Source organism: Ascidiella aspersa, chromosome 1 (assembly GCF_963924565.1).
Source record: "Ascidiella aspersa chromosome 1, kaAscAspe10.2, whole genome shotgun sequence".
Classification (NCBI taxonomy): Eukaryota; Metazoa; Chordata; class Ascidiacea; order Phlebobranchia; family Ascidiidae; genus Ascidiella; species Ascidiella aspersa.
In genome coordinates this window covers 22,860,266-22,884,450 of record NC_139447.1, presented here as the reverse complement: position 1 = coordinate 22,884,450, position 24,185 = coordinate 22,860,266, and the positions used below count along the sequence as shown (strand labels likewise).

Sequence of the window (24,185 nt, the reverse complement as noted above, 5' to 3'; positions counted from 1 at the left end):
AGCTTCAAAGAACCAAACTACAACAAATGTCCAACATGGCTTAGCCTTAAACAATAAAGGACACAGCTGTTAATTTCCATGTTATTCATCATTTGTTAACATGGTTTTATTTGTTACAATGTGGCCTCTAGACTTGAAGCCCAACATATGCCTGATTGCCCCAAAATAAACTTTCATCAATTTTATGTCTTCATACAAAGTTTTTATGTCGTCATACAAAGAATTTCATAATGCGGCTCACGTGCGTCATAAACAAATATTCTAAAAAACATTTTCTGTTCTCAAGCAAATTCGTACGCAAAATTGACGACTGAAGGTAATTCTAATCGCATTAAGCCGGGAAAAATGCATTTATTTAGTTTAATTTGTGACTGTTTAATTTAAAGAGGTATGTCACGCAATGGTCAGATAAAAGAGATTTACATATTTCCCGATTTATTGGAATTTTTAACACGTCGCAACCTGCCGCATAGTGGATGGCGCGTTTGGCCTGAAAATACGCAACACAATTGTGTATAACAAGTATCCTATAACATTCAAGTCCATGTAACTCAATAATAAACAGGAAAATATGATTTACGTCAGGGAAAAAAAGTTTAAAAATTACATTTCTGTTGGCCAAACTTGATAAATTACTTGATGTAATAAACAAACTATTTTATTTAAATAAACGTTATTGTTCAGGAGTTATCCATTAATCCTCTCTTTTTCCACCTGTCACACTAAAAAAATCACCCCACAAACACAAAAGCTTGCCCCAACCTTTGTATAAATATTTAAAATACGATATTTAAAAAAATGTAGTTAAACAAATGGAAGAAATCTGTTTTTTACATAGGGCCTGGTTTTAAGTAAGGTGGCCAAATAGTCAAAATTAAAATTGGCTTATGGTTTTTCGCATGTTCGCCTTGTGCCATCCAGCTACCCAGAAATAAACTTCCACTAGATGACAGTACAGGATCTATAAATGAAGATTCCATTAGTGTGTGCAGTCTTCAGTTGTCTGAGTTAAAATTATGTATATGCTTTTCTATACCTTTAATACATCCCAATTGAGTTTAAATGCAAGAAGATATATTTAATTTTGGTGTTCAAAAATTTCATTCTTGAATAAATGTTAAAAAAATGTGAAAAAAAATTAGGATTTTAGGTATTCTGCTTTATATGTTTCAATTTGAAGAGAAATTAACATACTGGATATAAGCGCGTTGTAGACAAGGCGATCCACTATCGGCGACATGTTTTAACTGTACAGTGAACGTCCTGCTGCGTACCTGCACAAAGATGCATTTGAAGAAAGAAAACTGAAAAGTAACGAAAATAAGGTGTAACGTTTGAAAAACCTTATCGTTTCTGAACCAAAACTCTACGCAGAAAAGGGTTTTGCATGGCCAAATGCCTCGCACCTAAGCTTGAGATGTTGCAATTTATTTGTTAATAAAAAGATTGAATGTAGCACAATAACATATTTTTAAGATTTTCCTTACCAAAACAATTCTATAATAAATGATGTTAATTAGACATAGAATCTCGCTTCTTTGTTGACATAAGTTACCTGTTTTAATTTAAATTAACTTAACTATCGTTTTTAAGGAAAGTGCAGGCCATGTTTGACTGCATCGAAAATTTGTGGTAAGATATATCTAGTAATTTGACAGGTAAACAACAAAAATTACGCACTTTCCCAAGTTAAACTGCAAGAGTCAAAATGTGCAAAACTCATTTCGTAACATAAAAAGAATTCCTAAATTTATTATTTCATTTCAAAAATAATGCGTTTTGAGATGCTTTCATGTTCTTTTTATATCGAACCAGGTCACGTACCAGAAACAATAATGGAGTTAGTCGGCATTTTATTGTGAAATCAGCAGTGATTCTCAAACTGGGGTCCGCAAAACAATTTTCTGGGACCGCGAAGCACCTAACAAAAAATCAACACGAGCCTCCTAAAAAAAAGTTTTTTTTGTGCAATTAAATTTTCAGGCAACTTACTTTTCCAAACCAAGGTTTCAAAACTGTTCGTGATTGCTTCACTCAAATAAAGTGATTTCGTAAGCGTTACAATACTAAATACGGTGATAAGCCTATCTAAGACTGCAGAAGTCCTAGTCCGAGTCAAATTTTAATTTTTTTAAACTTGTGTATGTTTTTAAGGGAACCGTTGCGTATTTTTTTTAGAGTTTGAGATCCACTGGGCTCAAGGATAAATTCAATACCAGTTGATTTCTATAATTTTAAAATAATTTAAAGAAAAAGTACGTTTCTATGTGTGTTTATATTTCTGTGCGGTTTAACTTTATTCGAGCCACATATGATTACTTGTTCGTATCATAAACCTTAAGTTACGCAATAAGGTTTGAATAGCAATCAAAGCAGTTTTTGACAATGTATATAAAACCGAATAATGCCACCAAATTAGACTACTAAATTTTTGGGAAAAAATATTTTGTTAATTTATCATTTACACTATACCAAAAGAAATATATTAAAAACTAATAAAAATACTAGTACAGCAATAACCTACTTTTTGATCCTGAGTTTACTTTCTTTGTTTTACTTTTAGATTTATTATTATTAATATTTTAAAATTTGTGCAACGGCCACCATTGCTAAAAGGAAACAGTATAATGAAAGTTTTCTTCGTTGTATTTATATCACTTTATCATTTTAACTACTGTTTATTGGATAAACCATTTTTTTAGGCGGAATAACGTTTCTTAATTTTTTTTAAAACGATGAAAAAACATAAGGGGATCATTGATTTCTCGAAAATTTTAAAGTGGCTATACGGTGTAAAAAAGATTGCGAACCCCAGATCTACAGTCTGTTTATTCCATTATTTTTGCAGTATAAAAGCTGAATCACATTTCTCGTTTTAGGCGTAATCCTCGTTAATGATTACACGTAAATATTTCATAAACTTAGTTAACTGAGTTATTGGTTTATTGTACCGCGACAAGCCTGTATTCTCAAAAATAGTAAATTAAAAAAAAACATTTTGAATAATTGTCTGACGTGTAACACCGGTTATTGATTGCCAGTTACCTTAAGGGAAAGTTTCAGTACGACGTATTAGGATGCAGGCAAGGCGAAATCATGGGGGAATTTTGTTTTTAAATGTTATTTTACACTTGGAGCAAGTCTTGTAGAAATCCCCTTCAAACAACTTTCACAATAAGTTCCACGAAACGCACAAACCAAGCAATTGTAAAAGGGAAAATTGCTCAATGCTTTTACTGCCAGAATAGGTCGGTGGTTTGAATTGAGTAACCGCAGGAAGGGCAGACCGGGAATATATTTATACAAGTTGATTTAGATCTGGGTTAAAATACACTCGTCACAGGAATTGAATTTGATTATTGCATCACTTGTTGTTGAAAATTCGTGGAACTGGCCAACTCGGGGAAAACAAATAGAAATTGCGCATATAAACGGCTCTCGGGGAACGTAACCTAAGTATTTTCGAAATGTGCGGTATATCACAAAGCTCTTGCCTATTTTTTTAATTTGTTATTCAAATTAACGTTGGGTGTTTTGTTACGGTAAAACAAACAACAACAGGTAGGATAAAATCATTTTTGTCAGTATAATACTATTTGATGTTTACTTGAGAAAATGAACATGTTTTTGAACATTTTTAGACTTTTGTCAATTATTTTATCAAAAAAAATAAAATTTTAATGGCTCCTGGTTCAGAAAATAGCAACTTTAACTATGCCAATACCAATGTTCGAAACAATGAAACTGTTCGAAAAGATTTGGCCATCGCTTGCAGGGCGCTCGCCTGGTAAGTGGTGTTGAAATAAAAAACGTAACAATATGTGGTATATCATTAAGATTTATGCTTTTACAAACATAAACTTGCATCTAAACTGCATTATTATCAAAATTATAGTGTTTCTTAGTAAGTATTACTCTATTTGTAGGTACAAGATAGGATTGACCGACGGAGTTTTTAACCACGTATCGGCACTCGCTCTTTCAAAATCCGGAAAAAGCGTCGTCATACTTTTGATACCATATGGTGTCCTTTGGCATGGTATATAACCTTTAATTTTTTTTAAAAAATTATCGATTTTTAAAGCAGTTTGAACAATGTTTTAGAAGTGACACCAGAATCAATCGCGGCCATGGATCCAACCACGGGTGAAATCGTTGAAGGACGAGCCAAACTGACCAAGTCTGATATATACTTCCACCAAACAGCTTACCGAAGACGTGTCGATTGTACAGCCATATTCCACTGTCATCCTACATACGCAGTAACCCTGGGTAAGACTAATCAAAATCAAAGTTTGTAGGGTCTGCTCTATTCATATTTTTAATTTCAATCTCCTTGGTTACACCGACTTGTTCGTGCAACATTTTGAGTGTAGGGTTTTGTTTTTCATAATGCCAAAGGTTGCCTGAATGACTACCGAGTGCGCAACATCAGTGTTACTACTATTGAAATTCACGGGAAAATCGCATACGACCGCGATTTCAGCAACAACCGCAAAGATTATTCCACAGAGTTTGATCGCTGGTTTGACTGTCTTGGAGGTTAGAAGTAGTTATGTGTACGCAGGGTTTTTTAAGGTTTGGTTTGAGTGACCGCTAAGTAGTTTTAAGGGACCGCAAGTGTTTCATTTAAATACCAAAAAGTTGCAAGTCCAAAATTTGGGAAACCGCTGGAAAAATTTGGGGGACCGTTTCGGTCCCCCAAAACACCTTAAAAAAACACTGTGTGTACATGATTTATTTTAAACGTTTTATATCTTGTATACCTTTAATCCCTAGGAATCAATTTTCCAAACAATAATCATATTTATCTATCTAACTTTTATCCAAAATATAATACCAACATTTTATAAAAAAATTCAATTGGTGAGTTCCTCTTTTCATATAGGCTTCTTCTAAATAACTCATATTTCTGCACTTGCCAATTAAACGCCGTGTTCTTTATATTATCAAAATATTTTATATCAAAATAAACTCTGTTTGCAATATAGCCTTCATTTTCTTTACGCAGAGAAGAACATCTTAATGACTGGCAACCACGGAGTTACGACTATCGGATATTCAGTGGCACATGCGTTCGATCTGATGTGCGCAGCAGAACAAGGGTGCCAAATACAGGTAAAGCCTTTAAAATACAACGCGTTATCAAAATGAACTGCCTTTATGATTAAAAACGGGACAATAAGACCGAAATTACAATAATATGGGAATAATATAGGCTAATTGACAGAATAAAGCACAGCTCAGAATAAAACTAAAATGCGTCTAATAACTATTAGTTGGAATAATATCTAAATTGGAATAAGATCTAAACTTGGCGAAATAAAACCAAACAGTCAAAATAAGATTGAAATAGCATCTTACCTAACACCATACGATATCTCTAATTTTATCTCCTACTCCACCGATAGTTTTAACCCGAACTGAAATCCTAAACTAATCCCAATCCAGGACAAGTAGTCCGGTGCCAAAACAACGGGGCACAAATGGAGACGCCAGACAGCGGCGCCCAATTGTCCCATACCCTTGCCCTACGGTTTTAGGTGTTACTCGAAGAAATGCCCAGCGCTGCCCAGGTTAAAAAATATATTTATCAGTTTTATATTATGTCGTCATTGATATAATATAATAAACTTTGGGCTACTGACTTTGTTCCGGTGATGTTAAGTAATTACAGATGCACTCAGAGCGATATTTTGCGTAATCTAGTTTAATTATGCATGGTTAAGCAAAATGAAAGATTTATGCTGTGATCTCAAAATCATCTCTAAACCCTTTGGATTCATGATGCATCACAAAAATCGGACCCCTGTAGTGTTTAAAACAGCCAAAGTTGGACAATATACAGTGCAATAATAATTAATTATATAACATTCAGTTAGGTGCTCACTGCTCATATTACTAGTTATTTATGCTTACTGGATACAAGCTGTAAAAAGATTTGGTATTGATAAAATTAAATGAGAAAAATCTTCTCCCGACTATTATAACTTATGAGCCTTGAAAATAAGAGATGTTGTGCGGACGCCTTCAAACCTTCCCAGGGACCCCAGTTTGAGAACCACTTGATTAAATCAAGGATGAGTGCTCAAGAACAGCAAACGTGTTTAAGTTGTTTTGCTATGGTTAAAAAATGTTCAGGTTAGGATGGAAAACTAGACCACCCTGTATATCACCGACATTTAAAAAAATAAGTGCCACAGTTTTACATGTAACTGAAAAGTATTATTACCAATGGCGTAATATCTTCGTTAGAAGATTAAATAATGCAAAAATCATGTTTAAAATCGCCCAACGATTTTAGTTCGCCATAAAGGTTGTACAACCTGGCCCTATATTTTCGGTGAATATAAATTTTAGAATATGTGATGCGTTTTTTTTTTCGTTTCCCGTTGATCGAAATTCATTTAAACTCCACTGTAAAACAGCAAAGTGGTCTTCCCTATGAGGTCTTTCCCTTCTAATACAGTTTTAACGTTCTAATAAAGTTTTACAAAATATGTTTATAAAAATCTTATCGTGTAGCAGCGTAAAACTTTTACCAAAACAATTATCTCAATAAACGGCGTGAATATATAGCCATTGTTTGTAAAAAGGGCTTGATTAGCCGTTTAACGATGTTTTTGTCAAGCTTACAAGGTTAAGACTTAACAAAGTAAAAGCCTTTGAAGCTCACAGTGTACACAGCCAATTTAGCATATAGCCTACTTAAAAACAATGTTGGGTGTTGTGTCTGAAATTAACATAAAAAATACTTTGCTGTAACCCGCTACACATAGCCTTTCTGCTGTTTGTCTGGTATAACCTTACCTCGTTTTAGTATTTAGAGCAAGCGAGGCTCATTGATAACGCGATAATTCTTTTTTCCCCTGTTCCCGTTAGTTTCTTACGACTCGCGAACAGAACGTCAGGCGTCCGACCTACAGACTAAGCCACATATATTTGTAGATTTAGGCCATTTTGATCTTACGACAGGTTTAGGTCTTGATAATAAATTGCAAAGCCAAAAAAGGTCGAGTAGATGGACATCATCTTGATTAAGACATTCCGATACGAGCTTGTATCATCTTCAATTAATATGACTGAGAAGCAATTCAAGCATCACTTAAGGTGGGACGCAATGGGCTTATGGCTTTGCAATTTATTATCAAGCTACATTACAGAACCGCGCATAGTGTACCCTGGTTTGTCTTATTTCGTCATAGAAAATCGATTTTGGTTTTATTAGGTCGTTGGTCTTAATACCATAGTATTTCAGGCAATTTAATTTTTGATTTTGTTGCTAGATAGGTCTTATTGTGTGTTCGTAGAAATTAGTTTCCGTAGAAACTATTGAACCAGAACGGACGTCTAAGAAAGCATGTCCACCGACATTTTCTTATATTCCAATCCCAGGTTCTTGCAATGTCAACGGGTAAAGAGATGCGTGACATAGCAGACGAAAGAAGTGAACGGTTTAACAGTCTCGTGAATCAAGAATATTCCGACCACTGTCAAATGCACTTGGATGCCTTTAAAAACTTATTGTGATGAGAGTACTTTTATTTACTTGTATTGTAATACGAGTGTTTTTATTTATGATTGAAACGCTCTCTCGTCGAACATTGGCACACGTATTGTAAACTGTAATGCAGGGCTTTCATCAGGTCTCACAAAGATTTGATACCAAAGTATAACCATTTTCATCACAAAGTAAAATTAATTAACATTGCCTTATAAGTTTTACTTTATTGTATAGTTAGCTATAGAATATATTTAATATTTAGGTTTTGCCTTAAAATTATAAATATATATTTTTTCCAATACACCTGTTACATTCTCTCGACACCCTAGCCCAGAGGTGTTCAACTCAAACATGCCGTCCTGCCAATTTTTATCATAACTTCTTCCAGTGCCAAAGTTTATTAACTAATTTTTCTAATATAAAAGCGTTTTTTTACAAATAATAAAAACAGTATAATGTTATAATATCCGAAGTAATTGTTAGTTGTCGTAATGCCGCGATTGCTTTATATTATGAATAAACAAAGGTAATTGGCTGAATAACAACTTTCTCGCTTTTTGTATTTTTTCAACAAACACATGTTATACTACATCCTCCACAGACACGACATTAACTATCTTTCAAGCGTTACTAATTTGTTTAACTTTGTTTTTATTTGATAATTGAATGAAGTTTTTATGTGTTTTAGTTGGCTTTTCGTTCGTTAAAGGCAAGGGTCAACAAACTACAGTCCGCGGAATACATTCTTCCGAACCACCGACACATTTTCCCCATCAAAGCTAATATACGGGTGTTAATAATTTATTACCGGAAATGTTTGTCGGTTGCAAATATAAACTAAATTAATGAAATCCTAAATTAAACAACCAATTTGGAAAACTCACCCTATATGTTCCTAAGAATGTTTTTTTTATATCTTTTCTTATAAGTTTTATCTTCCCTTATAGTTTATTAGCAACGAAGGCAATAAACTTCGATAAAACAATTTATTTCTCAAGCAAGTATTCCCTTCTCATTGGGTCGCGAAATCTACGAAAACGTTTTTTATTTTTTGTAGTAATTTTATTGGTCTTTTGTTGCTTCTGTGGATTTTATGTTGTTTTATGCTTTACTTATAGTTTACATGTTCGCTGACTGGTATCAATATAATATGGAAAATGTACAACAATATCGCGAGTGTACTTAAAGCACGTTTATTAGCTCGTAGATTAATCAAGGGACCTTACAATTACATGCAAAACAGCGAGGCAAAAGTTGCGTGTCGCGAATGCAATAAAAAACGACACGCTACGAAATAGCTCTATCACATCAAATAACCATAGATAAAAATCGTTCTTCTGGCTTAAATGAAGTTGTTAACCGACGTTTCAACAGGAGAGGGTAAGTTGCTTCGCAGCAGCTTATCGTTACGGTGAAGTCCACTGTAGATTTATCGTTAATCTACAGTCTATACCAGTGGTGTCCAACTCAAACATGCCGGCGTGCCAATTTTTATCCTATAACTTCTTCCCGTGCCATAGTTTAGTAATATAATTCTTTCTAATAATAAAAGCGTTTTTTTACAAATAATAAAAACGTGTAGTTAGCAGTGCGAATTACTGCATCTAAATGTCCGCAATGGCAAGTTACTGTATAAAAAAAATTAGGCATTTTTTACAATTGGCTGAATAGCAAATTAAGTAATTTTTTTTGGGGGGGCTTGCGTGCCATTTTTTATTTGGTCGCGTGCTACATTTGGCACGCGTGCCGCTTGTTGGACACCCCTGGTCTATACCATCATTTTTAGAGTATAAAAGCTGGACAACGTTTCTCGTTTTAATCGTGAGCCTTGTTAAGCATTACACATTAAGATTTCGTAATCTTAGGTAAAAAGAGTTATTGGGCTATTATAACGCGATAAGTCTGTGTTATTAAAAACTGATGTTTAACACCGGTTAATGATTGCCATTTACCGTAAGGAAAGTTTAAGTGTGACGTGTTGTGATGCAGGCAAGGCGAAAACATCGGGGAGTTTTGTTATTCAAGGAAATTTACCGCGATTGCTTTTACTATCAAACCCTTTATTCTCGGAACAAGTCTTGTAGAAATTCCCCTCCAACAACTTTCACAATAAGTTCCACGAAACGCACAAACCATGCATTTGTTTGCTAAGTGTGGAAATTGCTCAATGCTTTCAATGCTAAAATAGGCCGGGGATTTGAATTGGGTAACCGCAGGAAGGGCAGACCGGGAATATATTTATACAAGTTGATTTAGATCTGGGTTAAAAGACACTCGTCACAAGAATCGAATTTAATTCTTGCATCACTTGTTGGTGGAAATTCGTGAAACTGGCCAACTCGGGGAAAACAAATAGAAATTGCGCATATAAACGGCTTTTGGGAACCTAAGCTAAGTATTTTTGAAATGCGCGGGATACCAAAAAGATTTTGCCTATTTTTTTAACTGTTATTTAAATTACGTTGGGTTATTTATTCCCATAAAAAATCCAGCAGGTAGTATTATTTGTTGTTTATTTGAGAAAGTGTACAAAAAAGTAATGCCATTTTACTAGCTTCTGAATTAACAACATTAACTATATCAGGGTTTCTCAACCATGACCCTCGACATCCTGGGGGGCAACGGAGCGGTTATTGGGGGGCACGGGTATAACTCTCAAGCTATAGGCCATGGTATTACAAAACTTCTGCAGTTTATGTCGAGTAATTTGAACTGATATAATTTATTTGTTTTATCGCGAAAAGTTTTGAATAACGCCGCCTATCGCTGTGGCGATACAATTACTGTGCTTTAAATATAGCCAAAAGCGGCGGCAACCATTTTTTTTTCGGGCGACCAATTACTTGCCGAAAACCTGCGCCTAATCATTAGGTATTTGAAATGCTGTTTTAACGAGTAACTAACGTGTATTGCCAGGTGCAAAGATTTCGCAATTTTCCTAAAGGGCGTTAAGTTACAAAACAAACATTCCACCGTAAAACGCACAAAGTGAGCTACGGAGTTACTCAAGGTCAACTTTAGGCCAATATTCAGGTAAATATTTAGGACGTTCCGCATAGCGTAATTGTCAAATAATATAGTAACGCATCAATCGCATCAATTCCAACTTTATATTCTTTGCAGCATATTATTTAACTGCCTAATTGACATATCACATTTTTAATGAAGTACAACTAAAACACAACGTTGTATCATTACACTCACTATATTGGCAAAAATTAAGCTTTTGCAACAACCTCGTGTTTCTATCATGTTTTATGTTCTTGTTTAGATTTTTATGTATTTATGCACTCCAATATAAACAACTTATTTTAGCGGCAGTTAGTTGAAATGTTATTCATTTGTAATTTAATTTTTCGATTACAATATACACAATAGCAATTAGTTTAGTGATTAATTGCTGTTTTGTTGATCCCCCAAAAAATAAAAGTTAAATAATAATTTCCAAATTTATTAGGATTCGATATTTTGGATTGGGAACGCTACATTCGAAACCTATTACTCTAGTCTAGAATACCGTTTGATTCTACTTGCAAACCCCTACTCGCCAGTTAAACTTTCTAGAAATATTGTTAGAAGTACTATGAGTAGCTTATCGTGGCAAAGTAGGCTACAAACCTTCAATCGGCGTTAAAACGTCAGGCGTTAAAAAACACAGACTTTCGCTTTTCCGACTGCAATAAAGCTGCCATTTGATAACAAAGTGATGGCTCCAGGTTTTTGTGTCTATTCGAGAATCTTACGCACTACCCAACTAGAAAGCGGTGTAATAAAACGAAATCCAGAAGTCATTTTGACGTATGTAATGACATTCGCTTGGCTTTGTTCAATTTGAGCAAAATCTACAAAAGTGTGAAACACATACGAATAAATTCAAAAGAAACACATACGGAATAATTCTTACAAAAACAATCGAAGGAAAAAGCCCATACATTAAAAAGCAAAAAAAATAAATTACAATCGCTCAATAAGTACATTAATGTTTTAAACAAAGTGACGGGATTTTAATAACAACTTTAGGTCGTGTACTACTGATCGACGTTCTTTATCAACAAGTCTTTTATCAACAAGAACGGGATTGTAAAAGCACTCAATTGTTTAATTACCAATTAGTTAAGTTAGTTAACGTTATGGACTGAATAAATAAAATATGCATATACCCGAGTCCCGAAGACAGTGTATAATAAATAATAAACATGGCACGAATGTTCTTGTAGTGACTTATCAGTTCAAAAGCATATAAGTTAAAATAATAGAAAATTGCGAGTCACACGCACTGGTACATTTGGCATATCTGAACTGCAAATATATTATTTGATAACATAAGATAGAACGATAATTTTAAAGTTTAGTAGATTGTTCCAGGTGTGTGCCAATTGACCCAACAGAGGTTTCAGATAGACTTGGTCTTGTCGGTGAAAAAGGATCTGGCAATTGCAATCTTTTCTCATCGCTTTGCGTCGAAATAGGTTTCCGGCACTCTGATTTATGAGATGAACATATAAACTCCGCGAAACCTAAAATATTTCAAAGTTGGGTAAGTATTAGTATAATTAAACAATATTTCGTACGTTTTTGTTCCTTCATCACTTCATCCTAACAAATATTGACAGCCATATAATATTTCGATATGGAAGCTGCGTAATCTGCTGCTCGTATTTGAATAACTTTTTTTATATGAATTTGTTGACCTTAGATGTTTTAATTATATTTGTTTAGGTCATAGAAATGTGCTATAGCTGGTTTTCTAATGAAACATGTTCGCCTTACATGTAGCTTACCGTAGCATATCATAGCAAAGCATAGTATTGCAAGTTGGATGAAGACCTTGTGCCTCACGCAAAGGCTTGTGCTCCAACCAAACTGAATGGCGAAGCCCGAAAGAACGCATAAGTTCCACACCGTAAAAGCAACCTCTTGTTTGTCAGGAAAGTATGATGCATGCATATCTATAGAAAGGTAAAATTGCAATATGGTAGTTATCCGAAAAGACGATAATTTCTTATCATCACTTGATTTATGTTGCAGGATTGTTAAGATTTGAAATATTGAAGGGTTGGAAATATAATGTCATGCTATATATACACTATTGCCAAGTGAATTATTTGTTGTAATGACATTTAGGATGTTCAGTAGTATTTTGTGCAGGTGTACTTAGATTATCCCTTTCCTTTTTGTTAATTGTAGGACAAAACACAGATTAATTAATAATGCAAGGCTGTATACTCTCAAAAGATACCTATATGGGTTGCTTTGGAACCGATAACATACCGTTGACCAGTGGATTCCAAATTCCATCAGTTAGGCCAAACGAGAAGAAGATTAGGTAAACGATCCAAGTGGTAGATTCGGTTGGGATCCAGAAAAGGCAAAACATGTAGTTGCCAATGTCCAACAGGAAGCCAACAGCAAGCGGAAAATTGCGCCCGATTCGAGAAGAAATTTTTCCAATAAAAAACGAAACCAATGCGTTTATGCCACAGAATATCGCCATACACAAACCAACCTATATTATATAATAAAAATATAACTTTTAAACAAATAGTAATTTCAAGTAAATCTCTATATTTATCCAATAACTTTACCTGATCCACACCAAGGATGCAGGAAGTGAAGGCTCTTGTAAGCTCGGAAAATACAAAAGACGAATAAATTCCACTGTACAAAGAAAAGGGTATAATAAGAAGCTGTTTTGGTGATATGAGATGTAGAACGGTACTCTTGATAATCGATATAGCCAATTCAAGATAGCTCTGTATTGCAAACAAAAAAACTTAAATATATTTAAATCACACATGTTCCAAACATAGGCCTTCACCAAATAGCGGATTAGATATTACAACGATATTAAACAGCCAGTGTATTTTAACAATTTTACTCCATGGATATAACGTAAGTCATGACATAACTTATTATGTGAGCTTATCCTATAGTATACTACCGTAGATATAATAACCTTTTTGTCGTTTTCCAACTCGGAATCCATGTCACTAAATATACTACTTATGACATCACCAAACTCTGTCGATGTCGTGGTTGAGGTAAATTCGTCAACGTTCGTGTTTAGGTTTTCCTTTTTTAGTGTTCCATTTCTGTTTAGGTCGAATCCGTCTGAAACTTGGCAGGAGTCGGGTTCAATGACATTTATTGTTGCATTATCAACACCCTTCAGTTTGGTTTTCAATCGGTCTTCGAAATCTTTGGCCTCCAAAGTGGAATCAATTTTGCGAACGAATAGTAAGTGTACGCTAATAGCTACTAGTACCATCCCGCCCATCACACCATACACGATAAACAGTGTCGTCTGTCCCGCTGGCACGTATTGGTCGATATTCAGTTCAGTGATATTTGGATTCTGACAGTCGTTGGGACCACAAACCAAAAGACCTGGTTGAATAGCGTCACTTGGTATGCTTGAATTGTGTGTGATGGGGTTTTTTCCACCGTATAAAATGGCATAACTGATGAGGTTACCGAAGACCTGCAAATTAATATGGAAAAGTTAATACAAAAAACGGTCTGAAATAAAAAAAAATATTTTATGGATACAACAAATCTATAAAAAGTGCGCAAAAATGTAATATATTTTACGTCTTTAACAAAACTTAGCTTCAAGAAAATTCAAGCCCTAAATACATACTTAATCTTCTTTTGTACATTTATTTATATCCCCAATCTCGGGTTTTATAATTCATTTTTCGAATGTCAAACTTGTATATGTGTTTTTTATTCACCTGACATAACTGAAAGACGAAGAAAAAATAGCCAATGAACTCAGTAACATAAAATTCCGGGTTGTTGCTGCCATAGCGAGCATAACGACGAGCGTAATGAACACAGAACATCATCATGGTTGGCCACATTGTTGCCTCACCCATGCCAACAATCACTCCTCCAGGTATTAGTGTGTAGGACTCTTAATTAATAATAACAATAAAATTTTATGGCGATTAATAAATTGTATTTCATGCCTTGCAATCAAGGAAGTGGGCCTAACAGCTTTTATGTTTTTCAATCGTTTATCTGTGTAATACATATTTACACGAGTGACACAATAAAAGTTTGGCAATCGTTAAGGCAAATCGTTAATGTTGAAACACCTCGAAAAACACGTTACCAAACCCATTCTGCTCCCAAAATGTTTATTTAATGAATTACAATGTTCCGGTCTAAATTACAAGTTTGCTCTATATTAGACAACTGATGCCATTTTTCCTATTATTCCATTCAATTATTTATTTGATTGCTGTACCTGGATAGAAATTTGCCGCGATGTAGACAAGATATGTAGTGTGGCACAATATCAAGGTGGCTTTAGTTCCAAATGCCCGCATAACCAAAGGGGTAAAAATAACTCCAAATACAGCTGCTGTGACGTAAATAGCTGTTGAGGCTGCTGCTCCTAAAAAAACAAGAATACTACTGTCATAAATCAACTATTATTTTACACCTTATCAAAGTACTACAATACTTCTACTTACAATATTTGTATTTCATTTATTTTCATGAAAATCATCGTATTTTTTCAAGATATTTGCTTTGGATGCGATTTTAGTATTTCATATTGCAACATCAATATTCATGTACTTACCTACTCCGTTTTCAATGTTGACACTTGATTGTAAATATAACAAAGTTGTGTAAGCGCCGAAAGTAAGAAAAATACCTGACATAAAGATCACAAACTTGCCCACTATCGATTTACGTCGGACGTGGGCATCTGCTTGTTTTTTTCCATATTCAATACCCGTGTTCATTATTATTAGCTGCTTCCCTTTAATACCTCTGTTTATTAGAATAAGCAAAAATCTAATGCTCTTATTTAGACAACAGGACGCAGTATGTTCGAAAGGGTACACCTTTGAATGCTCGGATGCTCACAACAATTATCCCTATCGATCAAGTCTGTCCAAGCAAATTTAACGTTCACAACACCACATGCAATTCTACCTTAACTCGGTATATATAGTAAATACTAAGCTACAAGGCTTTATGAAATAACGTTACAGCGTAGCAATATTAACTCATACCTGGAAATCCCGTTCAAGTCAAACAATTCGGATTCCTATATTACGGGAATTTTGCCTTTAGGTCGTATAGTCTCAAAGTATAGTCTCAAAAGACTTTTTCCAAGAATAATCGTCACTGTTTAAATAAAGTTTGTTTACCAGCAGTTTGGCTGGAGTCTGGGACAATTCTCGAGAATATGTTAATATGTTATCGGTGTATTTTTCCTCTTTGTTGACATCTACCGACATAACAAGCTAGTTAAAGCATATTAGTTTAAAAGCATTTTATTAATCGTACGCGATAATGTGCGAAAACTTTTATTAAATTCAAAATTTTAAAAAGTGTTACTAAAAATTTTGTTGGAATACGGTAAGAATAACAGCATTTATATTTTACAGAAGTTCACCTACAAATAAGTCAATATCTATTACTGGATAGAAAAGCATTAGGGCAGTCGCTTTTAATGTTGTTCTTCACGTGGAAATGACTGTTCAAAACTTATCTTAAGAAAATAAACTCGCAAGTAGCTTAAAATATTTCAGCACAAAAGTGAGTATAAACTCAATTAAAAATGCTGCTTTTGAGCCGTTATATGAGGGCAAACTTTTAAGTAATCAACTTCGCTGTATGATATTTTTATAAAACAAATTAAGCGGTATTAAATAAAACAGAGTGAACACACATTGTAATAATAAGTCACTTCCGTCATAAGTTTCATCTCGCTTACGAAAAAGACACTGTTTACTTTTTTAAGTGACCCGCGCTTATAACTAGCTTTAATGTGCATATGCATGCGAATTTTACAAAATTAATTTTCCCGCCGTTGTATGTTTTCGGCACTGTAAAGAATAATTTGAGCGAAATAATAAGATGATTTCAAGCAGTTGTCGGAGTTAGAAAATTAGAGATGTTTTGAAATTTAAAGAAACACTACTTGAACGTAACAATTAATGGGCGACTGGGCCAATTTAAAATTTAATTAGACAAAAATAGTGCATTTATATTTCGTTAATATTGATAGATGTAAGCATTTATAGTTTCAGAAGAAATTTGGTTATGATAAGTTTAAAAAATACTAGGGTTTTGTTAAGCGTAATATACTTTGAAAAATATTAATGTTGAGAACGACTACTTAAGAAATAGAAAGTGTGCTTATACTGCATGTAAAGAAACGATCATTGATTTATCACTTTTGGTAACTGCATGATTTAAGCATATTTTTTCAAATGAATACACTATAACTGGAAAACTGTTCAAAGCGTAGTCCGGAAAGTTCAGGCATAATTACTAAGAGCTTTAGAGGAATTTTTTAATGGTTATTCATAATCATGCTGCATAAAAATATGCACAAAATAAAGAACGTCATGGTCAAAGTTTTAAAGAAAATAAAATTGAGGAAAAAACATAGTGGGCGAAGTCCTACCCTTTTTTAGCTCTCTTGGTCACAACAAGTTTACTAGAGAAATCTTGCTATCTAAAAGTGCTTACTTACGCCATCTATCGCCCAAACTATTTCCTGTATTATTGTATTTTCTTCCTTGCCGCATATTCGATACATGTTGTCGGTAAAGGATTCCCTCCCCAGAACACTCAGCATAAGAATAAACGCACGATGTAATTGCACCATCGAAGATTTTGTATAACTTTTAAACAATTTGGAACCATTCTCCATAAACATAACATGAATAACAGGATGCCGAGATTTGAACAAAAACCTAAAAGTATTTCGGATCACCTTTACAGACCCAACAAAAACAAACAAAATACACGAAATACTAAAACTTGGAATAGACGTAGCTGACCACATGACCCTAAACTTAGAAGACCCTTTAAAAATCTTAAGAAAGATTACCCTATAACCCGTGCGAGTGGGCAGACAAAGAATCTTTAGCAATAGCCTTATTATATGACTGGGGAAAGGTAGAAGGGTTAATCATTTCACCCATAAAACCTTTACAACACTACGTAATGGTTTCACACAACTCTTAATTAAAGATCCAAACCTTAAAAAATACCGGACGAAATTACGGTTAATTACATTTAAGTACACGTTATAAAAGAACAAAAAGAAAATACTGCGCCAGGTTGTACCAAATGCGGAAAGCACGGACACTGGAGCAACCAATGTCGAAACTCTAATATCCTAAACGATGACCAACACTCACCTAACCAAACTAAATTTTCAGCACTCCAACCTGAAATCTTACATCACCCCCAGTTACTTCGACACCCCTAGTTGAAGAAAGAACCTCTTACAACAGTCCCTCCCCAAACTTATCGATACGAACAACCGACGACGAAAAATCTGTTTTTTGACACGGACACCTCAGAAGATACAATATGCGAAACACAATCTCCAGAACCTCCCAAAAGAAAAAAAAAACGAAATACCTCGGAAAAACGCAATGTGATTATCCCAACTAAAACATTACCGACAAAAGAAACACCAGAAAAACTTCACCGAAAAAAAGCAAGACAACACAACCTTACCAGAACAACAGAAGAACAAGAAGAACCAACCTGGAAAAAAACAGACGATGAACCTATTTCTTAAATACTTATAACAAAATACAAACAACCACAAAATAACAAAAACAGAAATAAACTGAAATAACCTACAATACTTTACCTTTTTTCGTTTCTCTTATCTTTTTTTTGTGCGAGAAAAAACAGATAATTACTTAACGGGCTGTTCAACCGGATCCCTTAAGGGTAGTATCCTATCATTTTTTTCCTGGGTAACACCGAGTTTTTTGGGGGCGGTAAAATACTAAAATTATTACTTACATTTACACTGATATTAACACTTAACTCATAACCAAAAAGGTAAAAATGTGTACCTTGTGCCGATGCGCAGTTCAACTCTGGCCCTACTTCCAAGTGGCGGCTCTGCCCCCTTATGGGATATCGGTTGTCCTGAGGACTAGTTCCGAACATTACTGACAGCGACATATCAGGCATTCCCGGCCTCCTTTTTGGGGAAGAAAACGCCACTACACATTCACCACTTACTACTTTACATTCCTTTTTAGTTAGCAAAAAATAGATCTATGGCTATTTTTGAAGATGGTGCCTCCTAGTCTCTGTAACCTCATCCATAGTCTCTGTAACGTTTCAAATTTGGATTTCCACAAATAATAAGAACCCAAATAGTTAAAAAATGCTTCAGTATTTTATATGGGATTGCAGGAGTTAAGCAGAAAGCTTTCAGCGTGGTTTAACTAGGTTTTTCAGAATTTCTTTAAAGGATCGCCACCCTTTACGTATTACAGCGATAAACAAATTGCTTTTAGTTGTCTGCTTTTCTGCACTCATTTGTTGAAGTGCAGTTAATGTAGGCTTAAGCATCACACCTAAGACACTTTTGCACAACCCACAGATTAGGCAGCCCTGATTTATACAGCATAGTTCTATCTACCCAAGAATTGTTTTTTTTATTTATCCTTTCCTTAAAATGATTGATAACATTTCGGTATTTCTAGAGAGACAAGTTGGTCATTAAAAATGTGTGACGGTCTTTGTGACCCGCGGGGTCAGTTGTTCGCCATCCCTGCTATAATGAGTATCATTTTGCGTTAACTATCATAACTTGGAAATGGCCACTTCGAAACGCGCACGACAGTCACCATTATACCTAATTTTTAGAATTTGCCTGAGTTAACAAAATGCCTGTTGTGACACCAACATCGGATATTAGCGGCTAGCGCAGAGAGCGAACAGCAAGAAACATTAACTGCGCCTAACTCGATGTTTTTTAGCGAGAAAAAAGAAGGTTTGACTTAACGTTGTCAATTGTCGTATACGTACTTGCTAATCAGCCAACCTGAACGATCTATTTTTATTTTCCATTAGCGTTAAGACGAGAGACCCAATTACATTAAAACACCGTCGCTTCAAACAGTTTGGTAAACTAAACCCTGACAAAAAACTACCCCACCTCCAATATCATTGTGTGTCAGTTGCATTCAAATATTGCGCTGCCATAAATTTAAAGTTACTACTTCCAGCAATGAATCCACCCAGTGCGTATATATTAATTGGCTGTTTCTGATTAGTTTTTTATGGCGTCATTACAAGCACTATTTTATGACGTCATACCCGTCACTATTTTATGACGTCATTAAAGGGTTGCCATACGTCAGAATTTTTTCTGACATGTCAGGGAATTTAGTGTTGAAATAAAACTGGTTGTTTGTTTATCAACTAATACAATTCTAATAACCTGTACGTCTTGTGGCGGCTCGCGAGTTTGATACGCACCTTAAAGTTGAAGTCAGAAGTAAAGTGTCAATCAGAACACTCTTTAGCTGAACAAACTATTATAAGCTCAATAAACTAAACTCGTGCCCCACACTGAATAAAATATATATGGCCAATACATTTGCAATTTTGAAAACGATATTTGTTAATACAAAAATTTTTAAATTTTTGTACTGTTTAAATAGCTCAACTATTCACAGAAAGTAACTCGCGAGTGCAAATACTTTTTATTGTTTGCAAATATGGTTCATTGTTACGTAACACACTACCAAGTTGATCGTTGTTTAATCGTTCTGTTTACGTTTTTGAAAAGAGTTTTTGCGTTTTGCGTTCTATTTCATTAAGCTCAGTTAGAACTTGTGTTTTTTTTCATTTTTGTACTGCAAGTTAAATGACGGCAAACCTTAACCAAGCAAGATTATATTTAATTTGTGAAATATGGAGTTGCAGATAAACACATCATTTGCCTACCCTTAAACCTACGGTGAAAACAAACTTGTTTTGAGTTGTTTAAAGTCTAGTTAGTATTTGGCTACACACAAACTTTTTATCTGGTCAAGCTGCTGTTTATTAGCCAAATTGCTATAAAAAACTTCTCTTATAAAGATTCGATCTGAGTTTGTTAAGATTATAATTTGTTTCTAAAAGAAAATGTAAATTCACGAGCAGGGGCGCCCGCAGAAAATTTTCCAGGGGGGGCGGCAATCAGGGGCGTAACCAGAAAATCAAAAAGGGGGTCCTGAATTTTCAACTTAGGGAATTCCCCTATTTTTCGTCTGACGTTAATGAATAATGACGTCCTAAAACAGTGACAGTATGACGTCATAGAATGGTGATTGCAAGGCGTGAAAAACAATCTGATCAGAAACAGCCAAATACGCCCAGCAAAAGCGACCACGTGCGTCGTCGACAATCCTGTCAGGCGCCAGCTGCAAAATCACGGTGTACAATCGTTAACTTCAGGTAAAAAAAAAAAACAAGACCGTGAAGTATATGTGATTAATTGTGATAGAATCACACATAATTCGACTATCACCAGCGCAAATTTCAAGTTCCATGAACGAAACGAGCGCTAAATTACAAGCACGTCTTTCGCCACCTGCAATACTAAACAAAGAATGTTTATCCGGGTGTCATTAAATTAGCACAACATCTGCGCCTAGCTGTGTGCCAAGTCAGCTAAATTACAATCTGCGGTTGAGGGGAAATAAGGTGTGTCCATTGCACACTTAGCACGTGGTCTTAGAGTATGCTAAAGAGCATAATTTTGCGTTAACCATAATTACTTAAAAATGGAGAAGGGGGTAAGAACTCCCGCCCCCCTGGATACGCCACTGGGGGCAATGGATAATGTATAATATATTTACCCTTTGTAAGTAATACATATTACACTTATAAATAATACTAATAATCGCATTTTGAAATTCCAGGGGTGGGGAAACTTTGCCCCCTTGTTTTTCATTTTTTAATACAAAAATTACGTCACGCTTTAACCTAACTTTTTGACATCATTTCTGAGTTTTTTTAGTTCCCTAATGTGGAGTTGGCTAATGCAACCGCGGTAATTTTTTTTTAGGAATTTCGCGTTTCAAAACAGGGAGTCGAACCGAAACCGAACCGGAACTTTATGAACCGGTTTTGGTCCAATTTTTTCCGAACCGTAACCGAACCTGAAGCGTTTTATGTAAGATTCTGACGAGCCGAACCGGAACTGAACCCAATATTTTGAATCAACCAGAACCTTAACCGAACCCGAACCTGTCAATAAAAGCGGTTCACTCCAGCATGACGTCACAACCTCTATTTTACAGAGTTACAGAGTTAATCTATGTTATGTTCAAAATTTTATGAAAAATAATGAATAGTGATTACATAAAACCATGGAGTCGAACCGTTTGACTTTTCCGGTTCAGGTTCGGTTCGGGTTCAAAGATTTTTTCGGAATCCGGTTCAGTTCCGGTTTCGGTTTTGAGCAATTTAAAAGTTACGGTTCAGCTCCATTTCGACCATCGCTATTTCAAAACCGGTTCATAAAGTTCCGGTTCGGATGCAATATAATTTGCGTTAAATCTCAAAATGTGGGTCGATAAAAGAAGAGAATAATCTTTAAATTGTAAATCATTTAATCTAAGTTACGTGACGTATTAAAAAAACAGCAACTCGATCATTATTAAAATATCTATCCAATTAAAAAATCAACGTTTTATTTATTCAATATTCATATATTTTTCATAAAATTTCGAACATGGCGTAACTTGACTCTGTAAAATAGAAGTTGTGACGTCATGCTGGAGCGAACCGCTTTTATTTACAGGTTCGGGTTCAGTTAAGGTTCCGGTTCTTTTACAATATTCTGTTCAGTTCCGGTTCGGCTCCTTATAATCTTACAAAACCCGTTTCAGGTTCGGTTACGGTACGGACAAAATTGACCCAAAACCGGTTCATAAAGTTCCGGTTCGGTTCTGGTTCGAATCCCTGCATAAAACGTTAGTTTTTTTATTTTTCAGATATTTCAATAACGAGCAGCTTGTTTACGCCGCGTAACTTTACATTTATTAACACACGTTTTCATCTCATATTGCATCCAAACCGGAACTTTATAAACCGGTTTTGAAAATAAATTTAGTCGAACCGGAGCTTAACCGGAACTTTTAAAATGCTCGAAACCGAAACCGGAACTGAACCGGATTCCGAAAAAATCTTTGAACCCGAACCGAACCTGAACCGGAAAAGTCAAACGGTTCGACTCCCTGTTTTAAAATATGACAACCCTAATCATTATTCATTGACGTCAGACGAAAAATAGGGGAATTCCCTAAGTTGAACATTCGGGACTCCCACACTTTTAATTTTATGGATACGATTCTGGCGCTGACCTTGCCACCCGATTCAGCTTTGCAAAGCTCAACAATTTAATTTTATTCAACAGGAACAGTCCAGCACAGAAACTGTTCGGTAGATTATCATTTGTTATAATTTTTTTGAACATTTTGCTTGCGTCATGTTTGTTACACCATATTTGATGCACAATGGGCAGATTGCATTTTTAATATTGTTTTATTTATATTCTGCATCTACTGTATCTTACATCCTCAATTTTCTTTCCTTGTATTTATTGCCATCTAATGAAGACCTAGGAAAATTAAGATAAGGACTTGTTTAAAGCACTCAGATGTAAAATTATATTTTGTAAGATTTAAGCATACCACAATTTTACTTTAAGTCAAGCTGAACTAAACTTCTGCTACATGTTTGTTTCAAATAAAGCGTCAAGATAACTCAAAACAATCTTTAGGTTCTGGGTAAATTGTCAATATATTGCAACAATAGCCCAGGTTGGAAATATTTTCCCAAACAGTGTCAGTGTCATATACCAGAAGCTACACAGCACCAAAGCGCTAGCACAAAAACAATAAAGTAAAAATAAACGTATTTACGACCAAAATTTTGAAAAAAAATTATACCACAATACTAATACTGGCCTATACTTTCTGAATATAAAAGATATTGTTCATATTCAGTGATAAATATGGAATTTTTTAATCTTTGAATTTTTTGAAAATTTTTCTTTCTTTGGCCAGGTAGGATAGTCTAAAGCGCCGTGGCGAAATTTCGCTCGATTCCATCTCGAATTGAGGATGCTACAGACGTTTAAAAATTATCGCGATATGTTATGAATATTAATATCGGTTATCGTCGATTTAAACCCTTATGCCCCATACTAGTGGCATCGAGTGTGGTATCACTGGAAAGGTGCGATCAAGGTCTACAACAATTTGTTAATTAAACGGTGCGGAATTTTTTTCATCTTGTCATTTATGACGAATATTAATATTGAATATTAATATTTTTCATAATTTTTATATTTTTTTTTATATTCAGAAAGTATAGGCCAGTATTAGTATTGTGGTATAATTTTTTTTTCAAAATTTTGGTCGTAAATACGTTTATTTTTACTTTATTGTTTTTGTGCTAGCGCTTTGGTGCTGTGTAGCTTCTGGTGTGTCATATCAATACGCTGGTTCAATTTCTTGTCTCAAATATTTTTGTAGGTTACATTGAATTATTGCTAAGATTTTGTATTATTTTATGTTTTAGACTTTTACACAGCAGTGACGTGTTATTTTAATTACCCCAAAATCTAATATAAAATGTATTTTGCAATTTTTTTCTTGGGTCTAGAGAATATTTGTCAAAAAAAAAGTAAAACATAAAAATACAAACCCTATAAAATTAGCCATTTTGTGGCCAAATAAAATATTGATATAAAATATGAATATCATAGTGGGTGAGTTTATTGACTTATGGTAATATATTAGGCATTGAATAAAACTTGCATAGAGTCAGTCCTTAAAGTTCGTTTTAGCTCACCTATTTAAATGTTACAAGCGAATTCTTATTTTTTAGGAAT

The 24,185-nt window shown here is 34.6% G+C and overlaps 1 protein-coding gene across 1 annotated transcript; it reads right to left on the bottom strand.

The window, feature by feature from the left end:
• Positions 1-11,845: 11,845 nt before the first annotated feature.
• On the bottom strand, positions 11,846-15,210 carry LOC146168318 (protein unc-93 homolog A-like). Its single transcript, XM_083386253.1, has 8 exons — positions 15,096-15,210; positions 14,757-14,906; positions 14,239-14,420; positions 13,461-13,985; positions 13,090-13,257; positions 12,776-13,010; positions 12,286-12,453; positions 11,846-12,021 (listed from the first exon to the last, which is right to left on the bottom strand). Exons 1-8 carry the CDS (start codon positions 15,175-15,177, stop codon positions 11,846-11,848), a joined length of 1,686 nt encoding a protein of 561 aa, XP_083242379.1. The 5' UTR covers positions 15,178-15,210.
• Positions 15,211-24,185: the final 8,975 nt, after the last annotated feature.